The following is a 16,474-nucleotide window of genomic DNA, read 5'->3' on the forward strand; positions in this document are numbered from 1 at the left end:
TTTATATATGACCATGTTGCTTTATTGAACGGTTATTTATACTCATTAGCTTTAACCTCGTTGCCATTCTGAAAATTTATGTAAGCTTCTTAAAGAGATGAGGCGACCGAAGCCTAATAGGATCAATGAATGAATGGATGAATGGATGGAAGGAATAAGAAAGCATTGGGCACAGGATGCCATTTTGCAATCTCAGGGCTTCCAAATTCAGCAGTGAAGAAAAAAAAAAATGCAAGAAAATCAGACCATCCAAGGCCCAGACTTTTTGCTCCAGCCCCAGAAGCTCCTTCCCTGGATTCTCCCTACAAACACCAAGATTGGACAAAAGATCTGGAAACAAATCAGAGCTCGACTCCCAAACCCAGAATCCCTCTAACAGGCTGCTGGCTGGGACTTATGGGTATTGCAGTCCAGGCTTTCAAAGAGGAGCAGGGTTCCTGCCCCCCCCCCCGTTGCAATGGGGACTCTCAGTCCAACCTACCGCGCAGGCGCAGTACAGGGGGGTGCACCCCGGGGAGGGGGGGAGGGGAGAACTATGTGGATGATGGGCCCTGCAGTCGCCTCGGCCGTGGATGATAGGGGGTGTAGTCCCACTTCGCCCCGCCCCCGGACTCCTTCAAGAGGGCATCCTAGGCTGATGTATGCAAATAAGCCGGGCTGAAGGGCCTCCCTCGCCCTTCACCTCACCTTCCCTTGAATGGCGGGGAGCCCGGTCCCGCCTTATCCCGGAGAGGGGGAAGCCGAGGACATCCTTTCCCCACCGCCGCCACCCCGACTCCCGCTCTCCCCCCCGAGCACCTCACCCGCCGGGCAGCGCAGCAGCCCCCGGGCCGATCGCCTCAGCCCCGCCGCGGCCGCCGCCATCTTTGAGTCGGGCGACGAGCAAGGTGGGGGTGGCAAGGGGGCGGGGCGAACCGCCGCGGGCGCCATCTATGGAGCGGGGCGTGGCCGCCTCGCGCAGGGGAGGCAGGAGGGAGCGAGGCGCCACTGACGTTGAAGGCCTCCCGGCTTCCCCCGCGCGCGGCCTCCACCCAATCAGAGGATCCGCTCAACTCTTTTTTTGAACTCTAAGGCCCACCGGTGCCGTAGGCGCCATCTTTGAAGCGGGTCGGGGGGGGAGGGCGGGAGGAGCTTTTCCCCACAGGCGGAGCGCCGCCGCCATCTTTGAAAAGGGCAGGCGCAGCTGAGGAGAAAAACAGGACGGCAGCCGGGCTGAGAAGCACGAGGGGCGACCCGGTAGGTAGCGAGGGAGGAGCGGGGAGGCTTTCCCAGCCGGGGGTGTTGCGCCGTGGAGGCCTTTTCCTTCTCGCCTGTTTCGTGGGAGCTCCAGGGACTGTCCGAGACCCCCGCACAACAACCCTGAGAGGTGGGCCGGGCTACGCTCGCCCTCAGCGAAGGTTACGACGACCGCGCCGGCCCTCTCAATCGGCCTTTTTTTTCCTCAGGGTTTCCAACCTGTTCTTAACAATTGCTCCCTGGGCGGGAGGGGAGGGATGAGGTCTGTCTACGGGGGCCTTGAATCTCACGACGAAAGCCTCAATTTTGATCTTTACAAACATTAAGATCCAAAAAAGTGGAAAAGCCCCTTATCTGATGAGAAGAGTGACCTTGTTTTAAATTTTAGGGGGGAAAATATTCAATATTTGGTAAATAATTTTGACTGCACAGACCCCTGGGAAGATGGTTAAGGTGGGATTTGAACTCACGGGGTCTCCCGCTTTCTAGCCTGGTGCCTTAATCCAGTGTTTCTCACTGGATCTCGCAGAATCCCCCAGCCAGCTGCTGGCTGGGGGATTCTGGGAGTTGAAGTCCACCCATCTTCAAGTACCAAGGTCGAGAAATACTGCCTTAATCAGTAGACCAGTGGCTTCCAATCTTGGCTTTTAGATTTGTGGACTTCAACTCCCATAATTCCCCAGCCAAAACAGGTGGACCTCAATTCCTTGAGAATTCTGGGAGTAGAAGTCCGCAGGTCTACCTGGGGGATTCTGGGGGTTGAAGTCCGCCTGGGGGATTCTGGGAGTTGGTCTGCAGATCTATCTGTGGGATTCTGGGAGTTGAAGTCCACAAGCCTTAAAAATCAAGTTTGGAGACCTCTGCACCAGACCAAACTGGCTGTTTCCCTTCTTATTTTCCTACATTTTATGCATGTTCCTGGAACTAGGCTTGGCTGAAGGAACAGGAGGGGACAAGGAGTTTTGGGGAGAGTTTAGTGTCCTGTTTCTCTATTGCTTTTGTATAAGGCAGCCCCACCCCTTAGTTGGTGCCCATAGGTACCATACATTAACTGACACCTTGCCTACTGCTGTCCAGAAGGAAAATTCAAAATAATGGCTTATTATCCCATTGCAGGTCAAATGTAATAGAATCCTTAAGTCATGTTTTATTATAGCGCCTCTGTTAATATCTATAATAAAACATGCATTGCACTGCTGTTAGCTGACTTCCCAGAATGCAGATACTGTTTTTATATTAAACTGGTGTTGGCTGGTCACTATGATTCTGCATCCTTGGCAGTGACCAAATTCTGCTCTCAAGGTCAGGGGTCAAGTTGACCCAGCGACATAAATACTTTATTCTTGCAGAGTCTTTTCTTTCTATCTGGCTTTTGTGCTGTGCTCTATAAGGCTTTATCTTCCTTTTTACTGTTGTAATATTTGGGCTATGATTGTACATTGAATAAACAAACATACTTACCACACCACCCCCGTGTTATGGAATGCACAAGAAATAATAAGTAAAGACAGGACAGAAAAGGAAATGCAGCTAAAACTATTTTACACTGGCACTTATAACTGCTCATAATGGCAAAAATGCCATTTTGGGGGCACTGAAAAAGAATTGAGCATATATCCTTGTTCTCATCTTCTTGCAATTACTGTTAACACGGGTAATAGCTCTACCCCCTTAAACCTCAGTTTGCATATAAAACAGTCTCTCTGTGTTAAACAGCACAGCTTTAAAGGAATATTTAAGGATACTTATTGTAGCTGACAGTAACTGGAGGCAGAAAAGGAAGAAAAGATTTTGAAATAGATTTTAGTTTAAAAGAGGAGGAAATGAAAATTTATGTCTGAATTATCATATCTTGCCTTTAGCAAAATAACTGTTGAGAATGGAAGATACTTTCGTCCTATCAGCTGATGTGAACCAAGAATAGTAGATTTCCTATTACTCATTTTTTTATTGGCTATTCAAAAGCATATTTCTCATGCCTTGCTTTAAGGCATTAAAAATTTCTTATCTACACTTTAAGAAAAGACTCCTTCAGATATACATTTTTCAATATGAGTACTCAAGCAAAATACAGATAATCCTCAAACTGTAATTGAGCCTGGATTTATGGTAGTGAGCAGTGATGAGCATTAAGTGGGTCACCATTTGACTGGGCCCAATTGTATGACCTTTTTTGGGGAAGTTGTTAAACAAATGCTGTGGTCATTAAGCAAACATTTTATGAATGAAGGGAAATGTACTTGTCCCAGGACAATGTTGCAAGACCAATCTGGATTGGTCACTGGGACCAGAGGTTTACTCTTCCTATAAACAGTAAACCTCTGATCCCGGGGACCGACCTGGATTGGATCTTGCAAACCCATTTTATTTATTTATATTTCATATTTCTTAATTGCCCTTCTTCCTTGGATTTTCTCATTTCCATCTTCCCATTCCATGAGGTTTTTTTTTTTTTTGCTGGGAATAAAGGTGAGAAACTAGCAAAAGCCACTAAAAATTGTGATCATGTGACTGCAGGACACTGCACACAATTGTAGATGTGAGCCGGATGCCAAGCTCCCAAAATGGGATCACGTGACTAGGGGGGGTGTGGCTTTTGCAACTTGGAAATCAGATGAGGTCGTCAGCAGCTCTGCAGAAGTCCATTTGTAACTTCAACCATTTAATCAATTGTTAAACGAAGACTATTTGTAAAATATTTCACCCAGTGTTTTCTAGTTTTCTCTATAATTGGAAAATATGCAATTCTTCAACATGATGCCTTCTAAATGTAAGCTTTTTCTGGATGCAACTCACAGAGTACCTCAAATATATTGTGTTAATTGGAACCTATATTTGCTACATTTTGTGTCTTTTATTTTAGGGAACAATGTCTGCTTTCTTTCAGATCTTGAATTAATTCCAGCATGGCAGAGTATGGGATCTCTCTCGGTGAACAAGTGGCTGTGGTTTGCGATAGTTACGCCCCTCCCAAGGCACTTCAGAAATTTGTCCAGGATGTTCAAGCAGTTATTGGAGCTGAAAATCAGGTTTCTGTAGAAAACGTCAATCAGCTGCTTTACTGTGAGTGTTCAGAAATACTCATTATCATAGTAAATATATTTGAGTTAAAGATAACACGTGCCATTTGTAAAGGAGAATTCTTCATTATTAATACATTAGAAAACTAATGCTAAGTGTTATGCTCTGTGCAGAATGGTCCTTGGTTAACAACTGCCCTGTTTAATGAGCATTCGAAATTATGATTGGTCCCTAATGAGGAGACTTACAGCAGCAGGTCTTTGAACTTGTGACTGTCAAAGTATCCCTGCTGTCACGTGATTGAGATTTGAGCACTTGGCAACTAATGCACATTTATGACTGTTACTGCATCCTGTGGTCATGTGATTGACATTTTTTGCACTTCACAGCTGGCTTCCAACAAGCAAAGTCTAGAGAAGCCAGCAGTCAAACTGCAAGTTGCAGTCACACGATGTCCCACTTAATGACTGTGGGCGACTTGGTTAACAAAAATGGTGTAAGTTGGTACAGTCACATGGTGTTTTATTTACGACCATGTTGCTTAGCAACAGAATTTGTGATTATTAAGTGTGGACTACCTGTAGTTACAAGTAAAAACTGCTCAGACACTGTGTGTTGAGATTACGTCTTTAGTCTGGGACAGCAGAGAGAAACCCTAAATGAGTATTGGAGGGGTGCTTTTTTTATTCAACAATAATTAAAATAGTCTATCCAAAATACATCCTCCTAACAGCGCGTGGCCAAAATAAGTTTACTGATAAGAGAAAGAGATACTCCAGTTCATCTCTTTCTGCTGCATCTTACCACATGGCAATATTCACAATCAAGTCAAAGTTAATGATGATAATTAACTTTCCAAATAATGGAAAATAAATTCCTTTTTCTATCTGAACAGATGGATCCAAAGAAGTTTTAGATAGCTATCCACACAATAGAAGGGAAAAGGAAATGTATAAATGCGGATAGATACCAAAAGTTACCAAAGAAATAACATGAACTGAAAAAAGAACCTAATAAAATGTAGGTTAAAGCTCATTGTCATAACACCTCTATAAAACCTGAAGCCTAAACTGTGGAGTGGAGGAGAAAAGGCAGTGGCACATTTTGGAGTTAAGGATGTGCTCTGGATAGGAGGGCACAAAACTCTTGCAGATCTTTACATCAAAGATCTACCAGAGAAACCTTTTTTTATGTTGTTTCTCATAAATTTTATGAGAAACATAATTTTATATAGGGGTCAAGGAACTGAATGCAGTCTATAACAACGTAAAATAAGAGGCCTAGTAAAGGAATCAAACTCGAAGTAAGCTACATCCAACTGAAGGGTAAAAGGTTAACCTGAAGACGGAGGCTCAGTTGTCTCATCCAGAAAGCCCAGAATCAAGGCACGCAAAGCACTTTCTCAGAAAGCAGAACATAACTCACAACTTCCAGAGCAATATTTGGCACAGAATAAGGCAACTTTCTTTGTGGAACTCAAAGTCCTTGGTTGGGAGAGTACACAAAGGGAATCTGGATATTTCCTCAGTTTGTACAAGCTGGAGATCAATCTCCACAAGAGTTTTCTAGCACCATGGTCACTTGCAAGCAGTCATTCTAACTCCACAGTTATTCATTGCATGGAAGTCATCACTGACTAAAGCAGTGTTTTTGGAACTTGGCAACCTTAAGCTGTGCAAACGTCAACTCCCAGAATTCCATAGCTAGCATGTTGGGTACGCGCATATACTTAAACAGCTAAGCAACATTGGTACATGTATATGCTTCCCATTTTATTTTCTCAGCGTCCCACAAAGAGTCCAGCTTTGATGTGGTTCTTTCGGGGCTAGTTCCTGGCAGCCTAACGCAGCACAGCGCAGAGCTTCTTGCTGAAATAGCTCGGATTGTCAAACCTGGAGGTCGTGTCCTTTTGAAAGAAGCGGTGACCCCCGAAGCAAGTAAGTCTTTAATCCTTCACTAACCTCCGGCCATTAATTGGAGCTCTATCACCTAAGCCACCCTCACTTTTCCACTTGTGGAGAATAAAAGGCCAGTACAGAGTTGATTGATTTAAACACGCTTGTACGATAGTCTTTGACTTACCACAGTTCATTTAGTGACCGTTCAAAGTTACAACAGCACCGAAAAAAATGATCGTTTTTCACACTTACAACCATTGCAGCATCTCCAGAGTCACGTGATCAAAATTCAGACACTTGGCAACTGACTCATATTTAGAAGGATCACTTTTTGTGGTCTTCTGACAAGCAAAGCGGTGGCTCAGTGGTTAGAATGCAGAAGTGCAGGCTACTTCTGCTGACTGTTCAATTCTGAGCAGCTCCAGGTTGGCTCCGCCTTCCATCCTTCCGAGGTGGGTAAAATAAGGACCCAGATTGTTGGGGGCCAACTCTAAACCGCTTAGAGAGGGCTGGAAAGCACCGTGAAGCAGTATATACGATTACTAAAGTCAGTGAGGAAGCCAGTTCACAATTTAACAACTGTGCCACTAATTTAACAACTGCAGAGATTCACTTAACAGTTGTGGCTGGAACGGTCGTAAAATGGAGCAAATTTCACTTAACAAATGTCACACTTAGCAACAAAAATTCAGGGCTGTATTGTGATAGTAAGTTTAAAACATTATATTGGGAAATCCTTTGGGAGGGAAGATATATGTACTCCAAAATGTCATTTCTTTTTGAGTTTGGCCTAATTTTTGATGGTTACATAAATACTGTACATCCATGGAGTTTTCTTAACAAATAGCCTACAAATGAGCTGCAACTGTCTCTTCCAAGAGGTGTTTTTGGCTTTCCAGTTCAGCCTCAGTAACCTTGAGATTTACTGAAAAACCTCCCCTTCCAAGGAACAGCCTGGTGTGACTCTGCTTAGTTTCTGGGCCAGACAGAATTAATCTGATGCTGTCACTGGCTGAGACCATGTGTAGCCCAGTTTGCACCTGTTTGAAGAGGGGCAGTGTTTAATTTTATCCAGTCGCAACTCCCCGTTCTGGACAGGGAGAAACAGCTTTTAAAATAGGACATCAGCCAGCCATGGCCCATCATAATAGCAATAGCATTTAGACTTATATACTGCTTCACAGTGCTTTACAGCCCTCTCTAAGCGGTTTACAGAGTCAGCCTCTTGCCCCCAACAATCCCATCCTTCACATTCTCACCTGGCTCCAAAGCTGCACCCTTACTGATTTCACCTCTCCTAAGTTTCATCTCCTGATTCCCATATCTGAACTGCAGTACTGTGGCTATTTTTTATTCCTTTTTTATATTTTAAGAAGTGGTTCCTGAACATTTGGATTCAGATTCAATACAAAGCAAAGCAGTTTCATTTAAACAGTGAAAAGAGAAAGACAGCAGATTAAGATACAATATATTATAGCAGCATATTAACCCACATCTGAAAGTGGGTCTATGTGGGCTCCATAGTGCTGGTGTTACAATTGAAAGTGTTTTCTCTTTTGTCTCTACCAGAAAATTGCACGTGAGGTAGGGATAAATAAGAAACAAATGACAATTTAACTCCAGACAAGCTGAGAGGGGACTAGAGGTGAACTCACTTCAAGCTATTCAGCACTTTAATATTAAAACCTGAACGTTCAGTTTAGACAAGAAAGTAATGTAATACAGTTGATGTGAGATTTGTGAGGGCTGGGAAGAATCCTTGAAGCTCCTTCATGTTCCCTCTAATTTCCTGACACAACTGTAAGTCTTTTTCCAATGAAACATGGTAAAGGAAATAAAATACAATTAATTAAAGCCATATATGAGGACCCAGATTGTTGGGGGCAACATGCTGACTCTGTAAAGAGCTTAGGGCTGTAAAGCACTGTGAAACAGTCTATAAGTCTAAGTCATTCCTTCCCTCCTCCCTTGCTCCCTTCCTTCCTTCCTTCCTTCCTTCCTTCCTTCCTTCCTTCCTTCCTTCCTTCCTTCCTTCCTTCCTTCCTTCCTTCCTGTTAAAATGCAGTATTGCAGGCTGACTCTGCTGACTGCCAGCAATTTGATTCTCAGTGGTTCAAGGTTGACTTGGCCTTCCATCCTTCCGAAGTTGGTAAAATGAGGACCCAGATTGTTGGGGGCAAAAGGCTGACTCTGTAAACTGCTCAGAAAGGGCTGTAAAGCACTGTGAAGCGGTATATAAGTCTAAATGCTATTGCTATATCATGGCTAGCTGAATAAATCAGTTTGCCTGTAAGAATTATAGATCAAGATAATAACAGGAGCAACATGTCTTACGTGGTTAGGACGTTGAGTTGACAATCAGCAAGCCCGCATTTGAGACCAGAGTGCTGCTGCATGGCGGGATAAGCTCCTGTCATTCATTCTAGCTCCTGCAATTTGAAAGCGTGCAATTGTGCAAGTAGATAGATAGGTACCACTTTGGTGGACACATTAATGGGGACATGGAAGGAGCTTCCAACTAGGTAAGGTGATAGCAATGGCTGATCCTTTCACCCTGAAAGCACCTTGGTGTTTTTGACACGAACGTGAACTATAGGACCTTTGGTAGCTCTCTGAAAATTGTGAAAGTACATAAAAGAAGCCTTGATCCTATTGCATTCCTTTATTAAATCAATTGTATTTTATCTGGAGTGGTATGGAAAATTCTCAGATTTTTTTTTTTTTTGTCTCATAAGTTTTATTTATGGATATCTGTTGTATTTCTCAGGTAACGATGACAAACTCAAGACAGTAAGCAAACTACAAACAATTGCAACACTCTCTGGTTTGGTTGAGGTAAAAGAGGTAAGCATTTTGATGTTATCAAGAGATCATTTTAGAAAACTGCTTTGAAAAGGCCTTTTGTTCGAAATTACAGCTTTATTTATTATTTATTGGTTCGATTTATATGCCGCCCTTTTCCGGAGACTCAGGGCGGCTTACAATGTGCTAAGCAATAGCCTTCATACTTTTGTATATACCTGTTTAGTAGGGCTTTTTGGGCCCCCCCAAGTGGTGTTCTTTTTTATACAAAGTCAGCTTATTGCCCCCACAATCCGGGTCCTCATTTTACCTACCTTAGAAAGGATGGAAGGCTGAGTCAACCTTGAGCCTGGTGAGATTTGAACTTGCAGTAATTGCAGGCAGCTGGTGTTACTTAACATTGCTTTAGTCTGCTGTGCCACCAAGGCTCTTGTAAAGCTGGTTGCTAGAAGTATATATAAAATAAGCAATACAGCAACCTTATAATCTCAGTGCATCCTTCAAAGGAAATACAAAATACAGTTGAGAAGCAAAAGATTGGATTTACATAGTGAATAAGCAAAAATGCCTCTGTAAAAATCTTCCTTTAATAGGGGAAAATGTTATTTTGTTTGTAATTAGCCATCATTGGTAATAATAAGCACTTTGTTCCGGTCTTTCCTGCCTGAATGGATTAACTGGTAAAGTAACTGGGTTTTTTCCCCCTTGCTTTCCAGCTGCAGAAGGACGCTTTAACCTCAGAACAAATTCAGGCTGTCCAGAAGCATCTGGATCTGCAGTGCAATGAAATTCTCGCAGTTCAGTTAGAAGGCAAAAAGCCCAATTTTGAGATTGGATCTTCAAGTCAGCTCAAGCTTTCTACTGTCAAGAAACCAACAACTGGTGAGAAAGTCATAGACAGATGCTTTTATCTTCTCAGATCTTGCCCCTTGGTTCACTTATGCACATTGGTAGAAACCATCCTAAGTATGGGTAAATTACAATTTAATGTATACCCCACCATTATTTTGTCCAGTTCAAGGCAGTGATTATAATCTTCCCACCTCCTGTTTTCCCAACAACCACCTTGTGAGGCGGGTTGGGTTAAGAGAAAGGACTAGCCCAAAGTCACCCAACTAGTTTAATGCCTAAGGGAAGACTACAACTCCCAGTCTCCCAGTCCAGCACCTTCGCCTCCACACCAAACTAGTTCTGAAAAGCCTAGCTGATTAACAGGTCCTGTCTCAGTTATAGACCTCATTTGAGCCTTTTCAGGGGAAAAGAATAATACTGATCAGATTTTTCCATGATTATAATTTTTTTGTTTAAATGGATTATTAAAGAATACACTTAGCTCAGAGGTATCAAAAGTCCCTGGGATTGTTTTGTATCATAGGACCAAGAAGAGGTTTTGAGGTTTATTGCATCATCTTTACAATTGTGTTCTCTGTGGTCAATTGGTTGTTTCAGAAAAACCACGGGTGGATCCCACGGCTGCAAAACTCTGGACTCTTTCGGCCAACGACATGGATGATGAGGACGTGGTAGGTGCAGAAGGGCCAAACAACCTCACCGAAAGTGATATGTAACGTTAAGTTTTCTGTATTTCACATTTTTCCTGAGCCGTCTCCTAAGCCAGGAAAAAGAGGCAAAGTAAGGTTGGGCAGCTCCACTCAAGAGGAATTTTAAAACTATTTTATATGTCGGTATTTTCTCCCCCAAAATCTGGATTTTATACAGTTCCCCTATTTTGATAGTAGCAGCACTCTCTTTTATTATTGTTGCTTTTCTTTAAAAAGTCTTTAAAGCTGTTCAGCAACTCTTTCCCAAATGTAACTACAGGGATTTTTGCTTCCTGTGGATCAAGAATTGTTTGCTATTTGTTTTCTCTGGGTCCTTATTGTCTTCAGGATCTCCTGGATTCAGATGAGCTTCTGGATCCTGAGGATTTGAAAAAGCCAGATCCAGCATCTCTCAGAGCACCGTCTTGTAAGGAATCTGGAAAGAGGAAAGCCTGTAAGAATTGGTGAGTGTTAAAATAAGTCATGGACTTACCTGTACATACACACCAGAAGCACAATAACAAAAATGCTGTAGAGAAAATAACTCTAGAAAATAGACTAGTTTGCAATCCTGTCGAAACCTTCTAAATCTCAAATTGGCAATTTTAAGTTGTGTGGACTTTAGTCTCAGAATTTCTCAGACAGAAATTGGAGTCAAAGCCCACTTGCCAAGTTTCAGAAACCCTGATTTAAAATTATTATTCTTAAGATGGGGTGAACACATTTCTTTGGGGTTAAATGAGGAGTTGGAGTTATTTAAATTCTAGTTGACCCGTAATCCGTTGGATTATCCTTTCCAAGATGCTTACTTAAAGTGATAACAGAATGACTACAGGTGAACAAAGCAGTGGGAATGAGTTCTGACTTCCTACCAGTTTCCCCATCAGCTTTGCATGTGGGAATCTTGCTGGAATGTCAGAAATCACATTCATGTAGCCACAGGGACGTTGCAACAGCCACAATTTTGACACTACAGGTAGTCCTCGACTTACAACAGTTCAATTAGTGACTGTTCAAAGTTACACCAGCACTGAAAAAAAGTGACATGGCTGTTTTTCACATTTATGACCATTGCAACATCTCCATGATCAAAATTCAGCCACTTGGCAATTGACTCATATTTATGACCATTGCAGTGTCCCGGGGTCATGTGACCATCCCCTTTTGCGACCATCTGACAAACAAAGTGAACGGGGAAGCCAGATTTACTTAACAACCGTGTTACTAACAACTGCAGTGATTCACTTAACAATTGTGGCAAGGTCATAAAATGGGGCAAAGCTAACTTAACACGTCTCACTTAACAACATATATTTTTGGCCTCAATTGGCCAAGGTTACCTGTACAACTGGTCTGAAGAACTAGAAACTTCAATCCCACAGGAGTAACAAGTCTTTGATTTTGGATGCATGCTTTAAGTTAGCCTATTTAAGCTACCTTGGTTCAAAAATGGTTTCCCTACAATGCTCCGTTTCACACAATTGAAGGTTACAAAGAGACAGGAGAGATTTAATAGTACATACTGTGTTTCCCTGAAAAATACAGCCTACTCCAAAAATAAGTCCTAGCTTGATTTTTACAAGTGCACCCAATATAAGCCCTAAACCCAAATAAGCCCTAATTAAGACTGCCCACTCCAGGATGCATGGGTAAAAATTAAGCTATAGAGTGGGGATGGTGGGGGGAGGGGAGCTGCCCTACTACTTACCTTCGGACAGTTGCAGCCAGGCCTCACACACCCCGACACCTGCCTTGCTGGCCCATTTCTTCTGCAGTCAGCAAGGCTTTCCTGATCAAAAGGATCGATCCGAGCTCTGTTATCGGCTGCAGAGGCCTTCAGGAAAGCCTTGCTGGCCGCAGAAGAAGCTCCTGAAGGCCTCTGAAAGCGAAAAGGAGGCCTGGGGCAACATGCACAAGTCAGTGGATGACATCCCCTGAAAATAAGACCTGGTGCCTTTTTTGGTGGCAAAAAATATATAAGATAGGGTCTTGTTTTCAAGGAAACACGGGTACATTGACAATTGACAATGAATATGGCAATTCTTGGAGTTTTCCCCTTTTGAGAACAAATGAGCAAAAAAGAAGGAAGGACAGACAGACATGCATAGATGTTTCATCCGTCAGAGAGGATTTGCAAGGACAAGGCCATCTTCAGGGTCTCTTTATGCCTATTAAACTTACTGCATCTCTTTCCTCCGCAGCACCTGCGGCCTTGCTGAAGAACTAGAGCAGGAGAAGAAAGGCGCACAGCCAAAATCTGCGTGTGGCAACGTAATTATTTTTTTCCCACTCTCCATGCAAACATTGTTTTGTCTAACAGCAATTAAAATATGCCAGCTATGTGTCCTACAATGATAATTTATAGAATAAGGATTTTTATTAATGAACAAATAGGCCATTGCTAATTTTAGTTGTCACTTTAATATATTTTTAGTAAGTAAGAGATATGGAGGAAATGCTATTTTAGAGGATGCTAGTTATTGTCTCACAGGAGGAAATGCCTTTCCTGTTAGAATGCTTCCAGTTTAATTTTAATTTTTAACAGAGATGCTGGGTTTGATTCATGCACGAGTTTGATTGATGGCATTTCAAGCAATTAACTAGATTTTTTAAAAGGGATCATTCTTTTGATATGAGGAATCGGCAGCCAACTTCCACATTCATCATCTGCATATGTGACATGCGTTTTGGAGCATGGTGGATTTTAGATCTTGATGCCGTAACACAATATAGATCCAAGAGAACAGGATTTGGATGACATCCTTCTCTCTTGGGAGGCATTGAGGTAGCAGCTGTGCGACAGTATTCCTCCCATTCCTTATCTATCTGGATTAGTCTTTTTTTTTTAATTTGATTTATATGCCGCCCTTCTCCGGAGACTCAGGGCGGCTTACGGTGTGTTAAGCAATAGCCTTCATACTTTTGTATATTTTATACAAAGTCAGCTTATTGCCCCCACAAACTGGGTCCTCAATTTACCTACCTTAGAAAGGATGGAAGCAGGGTGGATTTGATTTAAATCGAGTTGATTTAAACCACAATTTAAATCATGATTTAAATCACTAGTAAAAAGGCTTGATTTAAATCAACTCAATTTAAATCATAATTTTTAAAGAGCAACTGTCATCTCTGCTACTCCTTTGACCCACTGTTGACTCACCGATAGTCCCAGTGTTGCAGAATATACAGCCTCATGCTATATAACTAAACTCCATTTCATGCTGAATAAACTAAATTATTTATGTATCTTAAATAGAAAATTATCTTACGATAGATTTTTACCCCAAAAGTTTTTTATTAAAATAAATTAGATAAAAATCAAAAAAAATCCGATTTAAATCAAAAAAATCTGTTTTTTTAATTTTTTTAAAAAAAAATCATTGATTTTTATCCACTCTGGATGGAAGGCTGAGTCAACCTTGAGCCTGGCAAGATTCGAACTTACTTTAATTGCAGACAGCTGGTGTTAAATTACAGTGCCTTGTCTGCAGAGCTATCCAGGCTAAATTAAATTTATCAAATTTAATAGAGGTGCCTACCCCAGTGGGCTCTGGGTGGCTTACACAGTATAATACAGGTAGTTTTCGACTTAGCGGTTACAACAGACCTCTCCAGGGCTATTTACAACTTAGTTTCAAAGTTCCAACAACCCCCGCCCCCCCATCACATGATCACAATTTGGGTGCTTAGAAACTGGCCTACGCTTAGGGCCATTGCAGCATCCTGTGGACACATGATTGAAATTTACATTTTTTTCGCCAGAAACCAGTTTACCAGTTGCATTCACTCAAGACCTGCTCTGTTTGCTTATTGACTGCAATGTTTGCTTCACCACCACCATGAAAGTTGTAAAATCAGATATGGTTGCGTGGTGACCCTCTTAAGAACAGGCACAACTGGCAACTATAAATCTTGTCTCAATTGTGGTCATAAATCAAGGAGTCCCAGTACTAAATTAAAAACGATTAAAAATGTAAACAGAATGATATAAAACAGCCAGGACTAAAAACAGTAATCAAAACAAGCCTGACAGTCCTTCCCCTCCCCATTGTTAATCCCTGGCCTGCAACCAGAGCCAGTTTTAAGGGCTTTCCAGAATGTCAGTAGAGTGGGCGCTGGCCGTATCTCTGAGGAGAGGCAATTCCAGAGGTTGAGGGTTGTGACAGAGAAGACCCCCTTCCTCGCTCCCAGAAGAAGACAGCATTTTAATAGAAGGGGCCCTGGAGCCCACCCACTCTACCCAACTGTAATGGGATGCTGCTTCATTTATGGATTTGTTTATTTATTAATTTTTATGCAGCCCACCTCCCCTGCAAGGTGACTGGGTGGCATAAACTCCTCTGATGGTTCCTTGGAGGGAATAAGAACAGCATAAGCAGCCTTTGGGCTCTTCAACGAGTCTGCATCTGGCCCGTTTTATTTCTCTGTCCTGTCATTAATGCCAGGTGCAAAAAATCAGGAGGCAGGATAGGATTCAAAAGTCCTACATGTGTATTCCATGCAACCTATACACCAGAATCTGAACTGAAGGTCCGGGTGAATTGGCACCAGATAAGAGTCAGCAGACTTCAAGGGTGGCTGGAGTTAGGTCTCTTACAGGGCCTAGAGACTCCAGACTGATGATGTGTTTGACCCCACCCTCGGGCTCAGCCTGGTTGTCTCCTACAATTAAGGGCACCAGTCACCCTGAAGGCTGGCTGCTTTTTGTCTGATGGAGTCTCCTTCTTCAGATGCCACTTTTGTTTCTCTCTAGTGCTACCTGGGGGACGCCTTCCGCTGCGCCAGCTGCCCTTACCGTGGCATGCCAGCCTTTAAGCCTGGCGAGAAAATCCTCCTGAACGAAAACAACCTTCAGGACTCCTGAAAGAGGAGCAGCAACTCACAGCTTCCTTGCTTGGTGCATCATGGTTTGGACACAACTGGCAGTTTCTCTAGTAAAGAGGGAGGAAGTCTGGACTTGTGGGGGGGGGATCAGCAGACAAATAGGTGGCCCAACGTGGGTTGTGTTCCAGACTCGCTTCTCAGTTGGTATCGCTTTCAAGACTCCTTGACTGACATTCTTTTGGAAAGGTTTGCATCTAGATTTTGGCTGTTATCACGCGCCCTGCAGATAAAAAGATCTTGCTAGTAATTGGCATCAGCCCTGGAGCTGCCCAGAATTTGAAAGGGCAACCTTGTCTTACTGAGCCAACATGTGAGAAACCTTTCCATTTACTTTGCCTGCAGAATGTGGCTCTGCCAACCCCCAAAGAGTAGGTCGGGGTGGGTGGCGTTGGCTTGTACTCAAAAGTGCATCGTATGCCTTCATTCCCAGTTTTGTGCCAATGGGAGGATTCCAAATTATACTTGTGAAACTCTGACCTTACTTTTGGTTTACTTTGGCGCACAAAGTTCTTGACCATCATTTTCCTGAGAGAGTTTTATGCAGATGTCGCTATTCCAGGTTGTCATTGTTGCTTTTTTAAGAAAGTTTTGAGAATCCAGATTACTGGAAATCCTGTCTCAGAAGTGAGTGTAATAAAAAGTTTGATCCGAAACTGTTTCATGGCTCATCTATGGAAAAGGCTTGTACAATCTGGAGCTTGACGTCTATTGACTGGGGATTATGGAGCATTAGAGCAGCAAGTTGGTTGGCTGGCTGGCTGGTTGATTAATTATGGCAGATTGTAAGGGATCAGTCTACATACCAAAGGAGATTAATTTATTAGAGGGTTCAAATTATTGCAGAATGTCCTTCATTTCCATTGCTAGCAAAATAATGCTTAGCTTAGTTTAGAGCCCCACATGGGAGGAGGGGCGGGGGCAGATATTCAAGTTAGCTTTAGAAAAGGCCAGGAAATACAAAAACATTATTTCTGATGCGCACTGAATGATTGAAAAAGCCAACAAATACAAACAAAAATTAAAAATCTTTCATTGACAATAGAAAGGCCTTCCATTCTGTTGACCATCACAAGGGGAAGATCCTTAAGAAAA

The 16,474-nt window shown here is 42.6% G+C and overlaps 2 protein-coding genes across 4 annotated transcripts in view; one reads left to right on the forward strand and one right to left on the reverse strand.

Moving 5' to 3' along the window:
- Nucleotides 1–1,069, reverse strand: part of COQ9 (coenzyme Q9) — a 23,895-nt gene extending 22,826 nt beyond the window's left edge. The window contains exon 1 of one of the 2 annotated variants that reach the window (XM_034425525.3): nt 804–1,069. In XM_034425525.3, the coding sequence (XP_034281416.2) occupies nt 804–930 (127 nt within the window). In that variant the 5' untranslated portion in view covers nt 931–1,069. The remainder of the gene's footprint in view (nt 1–803) is intronic. The other variant, XM_087877014.1, reaches the window with a different exon arrangement.
- On the forward strand, nt 926–16,035 carry CIAPIN1 (cytokine induced apoptosis inhibitor 1). 2 transcript variants are annotated; one of them, XM_034425526.2, is made up of 9 exons: nt 926–1,236; nt 4,124–4,299; nt 6,042–6,194; nt 8,923–8,999; nt 9,674–9,839; nt 10,407–10,480; nt 10,847–10,962; nt 12,700–12,769; nt 15,252–16,035. In XM_034425526.2, exons 2-9 carry the CDS (start codon nt 4,143–4,145, stop codon nt 15,360–15,362), a joined length of 924 nt encoding a protein of 307 aa, XP_034281417.1. In that variant the 5' UTR covers nt 926–1,236; nt 4,124–4,142; the 3' UTR covers nt 15,363–16,035. The 2 variants fall into 2 exon arrangements, with proteins under 2 accessions (XP_034281417.1, XP_034281418.1); XM_034425527.3 differs by having other exon boundaries at nt 1,224–1,366.
- Nucleotides 16,036–16,474: the final 439 nt, after the last annotated feature.

The sequence above is a fragment of the Pantherophis guttatus genome, chromosome 11 (genome assembly GCF_059756535.1).
Source record: "Pantherophis guttatus breed Tessera chromosome 11, ASM5975653v1, whole genome shotgun sequence".
Taxonomy (NCBI): domain Eukaryota; kingdom Metazoa; phylum Chordata; class Lepidosauria; order Squamata; family Colubridae; genus Pantherophis; species Pantherophis guttatus.